The sequence below is a fragment of the Daktulosphaira vitifoliae genome, unplaced genomic scaffold (assembly GCF_025091365.1).
Source record: "Daktulosphaira vitifoliae isolate Bord-2020 unplaced genomic scaffold, ASM2509136v1 Scaffold_3, whole genome shotgun sequence".
NCBI classification, from domain to species: Eukaryota; Metazoa; Arthropoda; class Insecta; order Hemiptera; family Phylloxeridae; genus Daktulosphaira; species Daktulosphaira vitifoliae.
The window spans coordinates 21,770,866-21,783,525 of NW_026099574.1; the positions used below are offsets into that span (position 1 = coordinate 21,770,866).

General features: G+C 24.3%; 2 protein-coding genes across 4 annotated transcripts in view; one reads left to right on the plus strand and one right to left on the minus strand.

Annotated features, from left to right (window-relative positions):
- LOC126901457 (RYamide receptor-like) overlaps nucleotides 1-4,834 on the plus strand; it is a 46,262-nt gene extending 41,428 nt beyond the window's left edge. For all 3 annotated transcript variants that reach the window (XM_050677903.1, XM_050677901.1, XM_050677902.1), the window contains 3 exons: nucleotides 621-830; nucleotides 913-981; nucleotides 4,176-4,834. In XM_050677903.1, coding sequence (XP_050533860.1) covers nucleotides 621-830; nucleotides 913-981; nucleotides 4,176-4,544 — 648 coding nt within the window. In that variant the 3' untranslated portion in view covers nucleotides 4,545-4,834. The remainder of the gene's footprint in view (nucleotides 1-620; nucleotides 831-912; nucleotides 982-4,175) is intronic.
- Nucleotides 4,835-7,212: 2,378 nt separating this feature from the next.
- On the minus strand, nucleotides 7,213-12,258 carry LOC126901463 (uncharacterized). Its single transcript, XM_050677917.1, has 5 exons — nucleotides 11,858-12,258; nucleotides 10,931-11,043; nucleotides 7,712-7,799; nucleotides 7,420-7,641; nucleotides 7,213-7,354 (listed from the first exon to the last, which is right to left on the minus strand). The coding sequence occupies exons 1-5, from the start codon at nucleotides 12,092-12,094 to the stop codon at nucleotides 7,304-7,306; spliced, it is 711 nt and encodes a 236-aa protein (XP_050533874.1). The 5' UTR covers nucleotides 12,095-12,258; the 3' UTR covers nucleotides 7,213-7,303.
- Between the last annotated feature and the right edge of the window lie 402 nt (nucleotides 12,259-12,660).

Here is a 12,660-nt window from a genome sequence, read left to right on the forward strand (position 1 = left end):
AGTGGAAAAAAACAAAAAAAAAAAAAAAAACACATCTTAGTAAAACCAATACCTTCTCAGCTTCGCATCGAAGCTAAAACAAGATACGTTAATACAAGTATTTATGTACTAAAATGTAATAAAACTAATAACAAAACAAGGTTCTTAAAAAATATTTAGTAAAAAAGAATATATTTCAAACGTAAGTATACAGTTTAAAATGTCACTTAAAACCAAAGTAAATTTTGAAATTTTTAATACTTAAAACACTGCGTATTTAAAACGTAACAAAGCTGCTATTAAGTACGTATTTAGGAGAATTGTGGGTCTTCCTTTCAAATTTTTAAAATTATATTTTATCTGTGAGACTAAACTTGATAGTATTATTGATATATATTGAAGAGAGTGAAGTTTTGTTTAGGACCTCCTCCTTCCTAAAATAAAGTCCTAGCTACAAGCTTGGTAACTATTAACCATAATTAAATATTTAAACACACAAGTATATCTCAATAGATTAAAATCGATATTATTGTACCTAACAAATGACTTCGATGAGATTCGACGAGTTGGTTTAATTTATTTAAATAGAGCATGAATATTGTAATACAAAAATTATTTGGTTTATTTTGGTTGGTTTTTAGGAATGTGGCGTGTATATTTGCGGAGAAACGTGGGCTAACGATAAAGTCAGACATTTTTACAGTGCAGCATTATTAGTTTTACAATATTGCATACCATTTGCTGTTTTATTGTTTACATATATCAGTATTGGAGTAGTTGTATGGGGTAAAAGAACACCAGGAGAAGCTCAAAACTCTAGAGATGCTAGAATGGCGAAATCTAAAAGGAAGGTAATTCGTTTTTAACTCCTTTACGTGAAATGTGAATACAATTTTTTTGTTATAAAAAAATGTTTATTTTTAATTATTACAGATGATTAAAATGATGGTAACAGTTGTCATTGCGTTTACTATTTGTTGGCTACCCTACAATATTTTATTGGTATGTTATGATTTATTTTTTATTTTATTAAATAATAAAAGTTATTTTCTTATGGTACTAATTTTGATAGTAAAAAACTAGAATAATAAAAGAATTTTAACAGTTATTTAAAAAATGAAAATAAAATTAATGTTAGTCACAACTATAAAATGATATTATAGGTTCATCATTCACAAAAAGTAATTATATCTATTACATTTATTTTATCTAAAAAATAACTTGTTATTTTATTAGATATAATTACTTTTTGTTTACAAGTTTAGAAATTATATAAACTAATAGAAACTATTTCAATAGTTATAATTATAAGCGAATGTTCTTTTGATTTGTTTTTTAATACAATGGATACAAATATAGTTTAATTACAGTAAAATGTAAAATGTATACAGTGAAATCCCCTTTTAATGGAAATGCTGTGGACTAAATTTTTTTGTTTAATTTTACTGTTATATCATATTATTAATATGTAACTATATTGACTTTATTCACTTAACTTTAAATACTTAATTATTTTAATTGTAACTGACATTTTAGTAGTAATTCTCTACATCACTATTCACTTTGTTATCATATTCAATTTAATTTTGTTTTATATTCAACAAAACAATATAGTTAATATAAAACTCACTCGCTTTACTCTAGGATACTTAATTCCAATAGATTACTTTCTATGTAATCAAAATCGTTGACACTCATAATCATCTGTAATTCTCGTAGGCACTTAAGATTTATATTTACAATCTAATAAAAAACAATGAAAATTTTCCTCGTGATTGTTTGAGTATAATGATTTCTGTAAATAATTGCTATATCTCTAAGTATTTAAGTTTGTATCTCCCATGTGACTCCAATATGGATAATAACCATGTAAATTACATCGTTTTAGTTTTAACTTCGTGAAATTGCATTATTATTAATATATGAAATGAAAAATGTATAACGTTCACACTAGCAGGAATTGGAGACTTAAATCCCTCAGTTTATAAATTAGCACCCCTATTTAGTTATAGAAAAATCATAAGTATACTATAAAAATATATTTTTTAAGAGGAGAGGAATAGATCCCTAAAAAAATATTACCACCATACTTTTGATATAAAAATTTACCATTTACAAAGTTTTTGTAAAGAATTAAATAATTTTTCATCCAAATAAATAATATTAATTTATGTTAATATTTAACATATACAATGACAATATTATTTTTGTGTTATGATTAATATTATAAATCATTAAATTATTTAATATATACACAAATATGTTCGGGGCACAGATTTTCAAAATTATCACAATAAAAATGATTCCAATCATACATTATGTCTTATTGACTTGGCAAAACTTTTCCTCTAAAAAATATTTTTTTTTTTTTGAAAAGTCATATGCTTAAAAAATGTTCAACATAATGTTAAGCTCTTAAGTCACAGTGTAATTTTTTAAACTATTACTCTATACATTTTAATGTAAAAGTTACCTTAAACAGTTTTCCTCATAAACGTTTTATTAAAATTAGTTTTAATTTATTCATATCTTAACTTCGATGCGAAGCTGAGAAGGTATTGGTTTTACTATGATGTGTTTTTTTTTGTCTGTTACCACTTTTTTACAGCTCTCACCGAACCGATTTCTTTCAACGATACGTCAAAAGATCACAAATCTTATCTAGTCAAAGACATTACACTCAAAAATTGAAAAAATTTCCCTCATTCTCCATAAATGTATAAAATTACAAATTTAAAACTCGCTAATTTTCGACATTTTTTCAATTTTTTTTACTTAAAACCGCCTTAACTTTTTCAAATATGATCAAATCAATATATTTTTTTTTATGGATGCATTATGATGTCTTTGCTTATCATTTTACATATTTTTTTTATAAATATGATCCTTTACATGCCCACAGGGGAAGATTCAAAATGATAACTTTTTTACAATAAATGAACTTTTGATAGTGTTCCGAAAATACTGACACTTTTATATATACCTTAAATTAAAGCTTATGTAATATACTTCATTATGAAAAAATAAATTTTGGACTTTATTTTATTTTCATGGTGAAAACGGACATCAAAGTTAATAAAAAAAAAATACGATTTTTGTAAAAAAATTCTTTTTTATATTTTTAACTTTATAATGCTATAACTTTTTGAAAAATGCATGAATCATTATAATTTTTTTAAGATAAGTACTATTTATATTCTTCTTTTATGTGACATACTTTTTTTTTTAATAAAACTATTTTCCTTTATATATATTTATTCATATATTACACTTATAAGTCATAAAACTTGTAATCAGGATATAAATAAAGAAATAGGAAATCATGTAGCTTTCGGAATAGTCCATCATTTTTTTTTGAAATTAAACACTATCTATAGATTTGCATCGAAGCGTTTTTTATGATACTGATTTTAATCACTGTCAGATATCATTATACTCGACCTGAAGTAATGCCTAACTGCAGTTCTAGGGAGCCCACAACAATGCCGATCGTGAAAAAAAAAGATATCATAATACTTGACCCAACTATGCCACGTCCCCACTGTGCTGGGCTATTTTTTTTTTTTATTATTGTTACTCGATTGGCATTTTAATAATAAACATAGAATTAAAATTATTTTGTATTTTAATGACTAAGGTAACTTAAATATTCTACTCCATTATCCACTACATCTATACGAGAAATAAAAATACAATATTCATATACTCATCTGACCTGTTCACATTTCATTATTAAAACAATTAATTTTATGCATTTCGTGTTCATTTAAACAGCATCATATCCAAACTATCATATTTGGTAATTGATGATAAGTTTATAATTAAATATACAAATAGGTACATGATATTTGAAATAAACTTGGAACAATCAGTAACAGAGAAATTTGGAAGTGCACAATTGACAATGAAAAAAATTGCACGACACACTTAATAAAGTTTTAATGGGGAACGGTGCTCTAATATATTTAGGGCACCTATAACTTTAGTAGTCAAAGGTAATTTTAACATCGCAAGTTATTTTATAGTTATTTTATTGGCAACACTTTAATATTTTTTCAACACTTGTCTAACATTAGATATAATATGTACCAAATTTGACATTGCAATAATAAACTAAAAATAAAATTAGACTTAGCACTTACTAAGGAAAAAAGTTTTTCTTTTTAAAATTTATAAAAAAATTTTATATTTTGCAGATTATATGGGATCACGAACCATCTTTGAGCACATGGAAAGGCCTACCGTACGTATGGTTCTTTTTTCATTGGTTAGCCATGTCACATACGTGCTACAACCCTCTTATATACTGTTGGATGAATACCAGGTATCGAACGGGCTTTGCGGCAGTATTAAGTAGCATTCCCGGATGTAGAGGATTTCTGGACAGCTATCTGAATTCACAGCAACATCAGTTCCGCTACAGCCACAATGACGCCAGCCAAATGGAAGGCCTTCACCGAATTAACACGTCGACATCATTCGTATCTGTTAGACGGATCAAATCTTTTAATGGGCGATCTTGTGGAAGGAATTATCGTACAAACTGGCACGAAGAAAAATTGTGAACTATTACATGCAAATATTATAATTTTTAATTAAGTCAGCTCACAATACCAGTGTCGAATAATATGTCCATCCAAAAAAGGCTATCGTATGATATTCAACACATTATTGTACGAGAAAGCACTTCGACAAAAACACTATTTTGTTTGGAAAACGCTGCTAAGTAAACATGCAATATGATGAAAACCGAAATTCGATTTTTTATGTTTGCAGTTCATAAAATATTTGTACTTATATCATCAGGGAACTGATTTTCTTGTAATAATATAAAAAAATATATTATAAAATTCAATTGTTTTAATTATTATTATAATACTAAGGCCAGGCTACGCTGTGTTGTTAAACAACCCTAGTTTGGTGTATATATACACCTCAAAATATCCTCCTACATGTATGGTTTAAGTATCAAATAGTCAAAATAAATATTCAAAAAGTACTTAATTTATATTATGTAAATATTTTATTATATTTAATTAATTTTTTTTTAATTTAATTAATGGCTAAAAGTCATTAATCTTGATTATTTTTGTCAAATGAAATAAAACTAAACCTTATCAATTTAAACGGTTCTAATTTTTTTTTCGTTCGCCAAAATTGTTTTACACTAAAGCTACAAAGCTTTACAAAGCTTTTAAAAAAAACTGGAATTAACAAAAAATAAAAATCGCAATTAATTTTGGGAGACAATGACTACCCTCGTAATTTATCATTGTTTAAATGATATAAACGAGTTATAGCTTTAAAAAAATATTTTATATGTTATGTTTTTAAAATATGATAATATCTTGCATAATAATATTAAACCTGCAAAATTCATTAAAATAAAGTAAAAATCGCGAGGTGTTAAATATACCTCCCTTCTTAACAAATATTTAAAATTAATATATTTATCCGAGTTGTGGGAATATGGAAATGCGTAAATCCCCATCCCTTTGCCACGACCGACAAAAATGGTCTGGACACTATTATACTTTATGTCATAAAATTAAAAAACACTATTATAATATATTAGTACTGTTAAAAAAATGAATATATATATTTATTTGCCAGTGTTATTGAATTTAAAAATAAAAAAGAATAAGTTACACACAATATAGAATAATAATAAATTTGCCTTAAAAGAATCATAATTAATTTTATATTCAACATTTCAGCTTCAATGCAAACTAATTTTTCTATGATTATTTTAATCTATACACAAGCGTATTAAAAACTCACTCGTCACATATGCTTTGAAATTTTTACTGAGCTATTTATTTAAATATAATTTATATAAATTATATAATATTTAGGCTTTTCAGAGACCATTTACTAATGAATTTATATAGGTTTGTAATATATTGTTTACACAAAAATAACAAATTTCATGTATTCAAATTATTCATAAATTTAAGAATTTTTTTTTTTTAATATACAAACTTATTAAAACATTTTAAATAACACAATCATAACTTAATTATTAGATTAATAGGCTTGTACCCTCTAAGCCAGGTGCTCCATACCATGAATTTTACAACCCTGATGTAATTATGCCACTGTCACTGGTATGAATTTTTTAATTCAATGATTATGAAAAGCATCATTCATAATTTTTTAGAATCTCTCCTTACTATAGTGTATAGTATAAAAAATAATATATAGTACTAATAGTAGTTTAGGGAACATTGAAGATACTAAGAAAAACCGTATAATTTTAATATAATTAAAATTAAAAAAATTGTAGGTTTTGAAAAGTACATAATAGAAAAAATGTCAAATTAAAAATGTATAGAAAATTAATTTAAAACAACGGTTAAATGAATTTTTTTTTTGTTTTTACAATGAACGATTTATAAATTAATAATTTTAACGGTAAGAATAGAACATATACGTTTTTATTTTTTTACGGCTAAATAAGAACTTTTCGAAAATTTTTGTATATATACTTTTTATAGAAAAATTGTATACCTACAAAAAAGTTCAAATAAACTTTTTTGTAAAAGTTAAAGTTTTTGAAGTAGACAAAAAAAACTAAAAAATCACCCTTGGGGGGTTATTTTTAACCCCCTTGGGGCACGTCTTAGAGTTGACCAATCGTCTCCAAATTTTGTACAATTTATTTTTTCATGTATTCGAATAATTCTAGGGGGTGGCACTTACAAATATTAAAAAAAAAAAAAAACCTCTCATGTATCTAAGGGTCACCCTAGGGAACATTATAATCTGAAATAACATCATTTATTGACAAATTTAAATTAGCAACGATTTCAACAATTTGGATTACTTTTTTAAATTTATAAACTACTTGGTGATTATTTTTCAAAGCAATGATTTTAAATTTCATTTAAAAATATTGTATGCATCACCATGTAATAACTTACCATTGCATATTTTAACCTATTTTAATTTTAATTGAATAATTCATATTTAAAGACATATTTATAAACTAAATAGTTTTATTAGTGTTATGATGAAAAACATGTTATTTTGTTTCTCCAAAATGATAACAATAATGAACTTTTCTGTTTCTTAAGATAATAATTTAATTTCTAAGTATTACAATTAAACAATTTACAGTTAAATACTTTGATTGCTAATAATTGAATCTAGTATACTACATAATTTACAAAAGTTTTTTAATGTAAATTTTAACAATGATAATAAATGATAATTAAACAAAAATCCATAAAAAATTATATTAACTTCAAGTTTTAATCAAAACTTAAATATTTAATTTACAGATTTCAAACAATAATATTAAATGTCATTTGATTTCATATGATTATATGCTTTCGTAAGCAGATGCCATCATTGCAGAACCACACATTTTTTCCTATAAAAAGCAATTAATATAAATGAATAAGAAAAAATTATATTTTTGTAACTTAAAAAACAAACTTTTAAATTGTTGTATATTGAAGACCAAAATTCATGATGTGGGATTATATTCACTCCTGTCTTATTTAATAAACAAGCATTGATTACAGATCCACCAATTAAATATACAAAAACAATAAACAATAAGAGAGAAAAAAATATTGATAAAGAACTTGTTGAATCATTCTCAATTGCATCAATTAAATTTAATCCACATACTTCACTTGTCTTTAATGTTATAATCTAAAAATGAAAAATTAATATTTTTAAAATTCTAATACTAACATTTTTGCTAATTTGCATAAAAAGTTACATAGTTATTTGTATAATTTTTAAAATCAGTGAGATATTCATTTCCATTTGTTGCTGATTCATTGCATGATAAATTCACCTGAAACACACTAAAAAAAAAAATTGATTATAGTATTAAATAAATTAATTGGAAAGTGTAAAGGAAACAGAGGGACAATAAGATTCATACCAAATCATCTTTATCTTCATATCACTCATATTAATTAAAGCGATATTTAGCAATATTTTTTTATTAAGTATTTAAATATTTAACGAATAAAAAATTAATAAAACTTGCATTTTTTTAGAAATACCAATTTTTAATAAATAAAAACTAGACATAAAATAATTCACATTTCTGTTTTGGATAATTGAAATATTAGTCACCAAATAGAGTTAACACATAATAACAAATATAATTATGCTACGTTCATAATTTATTTCATTATTAAATACATTTTTTATACATTGAGACACAAAAAACACATAATGATGAGAATGTTATCGCCAAAAATGCAACATTCATTGTTTCCTTGTTAAAAAAAAAGTTATAATTTTTTAGCTTCGATGCGAAGCTGAGAAGGTATTGGTTTTACTAAGATGTGTTTTTTTTTTTTTTTTGTGTCTGTTACCACTTTTTCTCAGCTCTCACCGAACCGATTTCTTTCAATGATACGTCAAAAGATCACAAATCGTATCTAGTCGAAGACATTACCCTTAAAAATTGAAAAAAATTCCCTCGTTCCCCGTAAAAGGGGGAAACCTCCAAAAAAATTACAAATTTAAAAATCGCTAATTTTCGAAATTTTTTCAATTTTTTTTACTTAAAAGTGCCATAACTTTTTCAAAAATGAACATATCAATATAATTCTTTTTTATATAGATGCATAATATCATTACCTTTCATTTGGTATATTTTTTTCATAAATTTAACCCTTAACCTGCCCACAAGGGGGGATTTAAAATGACAACTTTTTCACAAAAAATTAATTTTTTTAACTTAAATTTTGAAAATGTTCCGGAAGGTCTGACACTTTTATATATATCTTAAATTAAAGCTAATGTAATATGCTTTATCATGAAAAAAAAAAATTTCGGACTTTATCTTATCTTCATGGTGAAAATGGCTACCGAATGCTATTTTTGTGTGAAAATTTTCGATTTTGTATTTTCCATTTTTAACTTTATTATGCTATAACTTTTTGAAAAATGTATGAATCATTACAATTTTTTTATGAGAAGTAGTATTTATATAGATCTTTCATTCGACATACTGTTTTTTTAAATCGGACCATTTCCCTAAATACAGGGGGGATTCAAAACATAAAAATGCATATAGAAAGTAGAACTTTTTCAACGTAACTTTTGAAAGTGTTCCGGAAGGTCTGACACTTTTATATATATCTTAAATTAAAGCTAATGTAATATACTTTATAATGGTAAAAAAAAATTTCGGACTTTATTTTATCTTCATGGTGAAAACAGACATTAAACTTAATAAAAAAAATACGATTTTTGTAAAAAAATTCTTTTTTATATTTTTAACTTTATAATGCTATAACTTCTCGAAAGATGTATGGATCAATATAATTCTTTTTTTTGTAGATGCATGATGTCTTTACCTATCATTTGGTATATTTTTTTTATAAATCTGACTTTTTACCTGCCTACAGGGGGGGATTCAAAATGACAACTTTTTCACAAAAAATTGACTTTTTCAACTTAAATTTTGAAAGTGTTCCGGAAAGTCTGACACTTTTATATATATCTTAAATTAAAGCTAATGTAATATACTTTATCATGGAAAAAAAAAATTTCGGACTTTATTTTATCTTCAAGGTGAAAATGGCTACCAAATGCTATTATTGTGTGAAAATTCTCAATTTTATTTTTTACATTTTTAACATTATAATGCTATAACTTATTGAAAAGTGTATTGATCAATATAATTTTTTTATGGGAAATACTATTTTCTAATAATCTCTTTTTTATTCTACATACTTTGTCTTAATCAGGATATTAATAAGGAACTAGCAGTTTATGAAGCTTTTGGAATAATCCACCAATTTTTTAAAATTAAACACTATCTAAAGATTTGCATCGAAGCGTTTTTTTTTGATAGTGATTTTAATCACTGTCAGATATCATTATACTTGATCCAACTATGCCACGTCACCACTGTGCCGCGACCCCCCTGTGCTGGGTTTTTTTTTATAGTAAAAGTAATTAAGTGTGAAAATATTAATTGACAGTATAACATCATTGTTTTAAATTAGAAGATAAGCTTATTTTTATTAGGACAATAACATCAATTCATTTTTTAATGCTTCAATTTTATTATTTAAAGAAAAATTAAAATTTGACTCAACATTACTTTTTATAAAAGTAATGAAATTGAACCAGTTACTCATTTCCTTTTAAAATTAATAAAGTATCTTTTTTTTCATTATTTTCAGTGTTAAAATTAAATTGTTCAGAATTATTGAGAACTATTTGATATAGAGTAACTTAAAAATTAAATGTCTCATTGTGCCTCACTTTTTACTATGTGTTACATTGTATTACAGCTAAGTGAATATTAGCACTAATATAATAAAATGTAAACTTGTGTCACAAATCATTAAAAATGATGGGAAAAATGCATGATTGGGGCTATAAATTGCTAACACACTCACCATATAATCCGGATCTGGCCCCCAGCAACTACTACCTCTTCGCGAATCTCATGCTCTAGGGAAAAAAGATTCAGTTTGAAAGAAGAATTCATCACAGAAACTGAGATGTATTTCAAAGGCAAAGATAAATTGTTCTATTTTAAAGGTATAGAAATGTTAGAATGTCGTTGGAATTAATATATCACTCTAGAAGGAAACTATGTCGATGAATAAAGTCAAATTTTACGAAAAAAATGTGTTCTTGATAGTCCCAGAACTTTTTCAACAACTTTAAATATCCTGACGTTTTAATAAAATATATAAATTTTTTTTTTTTTAATTGTAGAATTAATAACACATAAATGTTTAATTAAGAAAAATGACTTATTTCTTATGACAAATTACAGCTACAAACTTTATTTTCTATGAAATGAAAACTACTTGGCTCTTAATAAAATATTAGCACTACATAACATTATCATTAAAAATAGAAGTTATCTTAATAGTATATGGTATTATTTTAGTAGCACCTATAAAAGAAGCTACCAAATATGAATAGGTTTAAATTTAAAATAAATAAATCTTACTTAGAACTACTATTCTTATAAATCAAAGATATAAAATCACCAATCACAAAACTACTATCCATGTAAGGAGCAAGTTGTAATGTCTCATTTGATGTAGAATTTTCAATACTTACCTAAAAAAAAAGGTTTGTTAAAAATAGTTATATAAAAAATTAACCAAGATATTATTTTAGCCAAATATTTATATTTAATATATTTTAATATTTATATTTATTTTATATTTAAATATAAATAAATAAAATCAGATTTTGTCTTACACTAACTTCTCAGACTATATTTCAAAAATCTAACAATAGACTCATTAGGGAATTTCCCTCATAAAAAAATTAAACAATTTTATACAATTTTACTAAATTATTTTATAATTCTAAGAATACTAATAATTTTATTCAATATAGCCAACTTAAATTGTAAATCATTTCATTGAAATTCATCAAGAGTATTTTAAAATACTTTAATTTGTATAAAATAGTATAGATTTTTTAATAACATAATAAAGTATAACAATATAATATAATGTAATGATATCGATATGCGCATCAATAAGGCAGTAACTCACTTTTTATTACTTTTTAGGAAATCAAAAACAAAATTTATTCTCTAATGACATTCTATATGTTTATCAATTTTGTAAGTAGTTTAATTTTGACTCAAACCAAACTTACGATATTTTGATGAACTATATTATAAGAAGAGTAAAACCTAAATCCAAATACCTCATAATCTCAAAGTTGGATTTTTTGAGTTACTGCCTTATTCGTTACTCGTGGCAATATAATTTCATAATTGATACATATTTTTTAAATAATTATTAAAAATCATAAAAATACATACAAATAAATTAAAATTTTAACTTGATATAAATTATAAAATAATTTTCTATTTGTTTAGTTTGAAAAAATATTGTAAACAATAAACAATTCTTACAGCATAAATATTAGGATTTTGCTCTTCATCTGGACATGGTTGGTAAATTAATGTTACATTATTTGTTAAATTTAATGGTACAGTTATATTAGATAAATCAACTTTATCATTGTTTGCACTAACACAAATACACGGTGAAGCCATTTCACAGTAAAATTTATCCTTCTTTAATCCAAAAACACACATGACAAATAAAAATCCAATCACACAGTAAACAATAAAGAATTTCGTCGTCATATTCTCAAATAATAATACAAAACTGTAGTAAAAAAAATTTTAAATGCACTAAAATAGTTTTATTTGAACTAAATGTATGTTATTATATTAATATCACATTTTATATTCCTGTAACTTATTTGTAATAAACAATAATTCTTATATATATTTCTATGCAACAACATTAAGTTCGCATTTTAAAATCTTATCAAATTTGTTATCTATTTTATAGTTGTTAAGAATATATAACCAGTATAACCTTTTCAAGAGGTTAAAAGGATTGTAATTTCCATTGTAAGTAATAATATTTATATTAATAATACGCTCATAGTTCTCATAAATCACGTTACATAACAACACTTTATTTTAAGTAGCTTTTTAAATAGATTATCTGAATATTTTCAAGAATGTTGGACTTATAAATCATGAGGCCATTCTAATGATAGTAAGAAAAATATTAATAGTCACTAAACTTATTAATACATATCTAATTAATCCTATGAAAACTAATAACCAGTGGCATTCGTGGGTGCTGGTGGTTAAGTTACGACTTTAAATATAATACCGCTAGTTATAGGTATAAAAAA

What these genes read in the sequence shown, in the direction of transcription:
- LOC126901463 (XM_050677917.1), bottom strand. Translation starts at nt 12,094, where the DNA reads ATGACGACGAAATTCTTTATTGTTTACTGTGTGATTGGATTTTTATTT. An exon ending in AAAATCCTAATATTTATGCT is followed by an intron (nt 11,044 to 11,857) that starts GTAAGAATTGTT and finishes CTTTTTTTTTAG; the next exon opens with GTAAGTATTGAAAATTCTAC. An exon ending in AAAATTATACAAATAACTAT is followed by an intron (nt 7,642 to 7,711) that starts GTAACTTTTTAT and finishes TTTCATTTTTAG; the next exon opens with ATTATAACATTAAAGACAAG.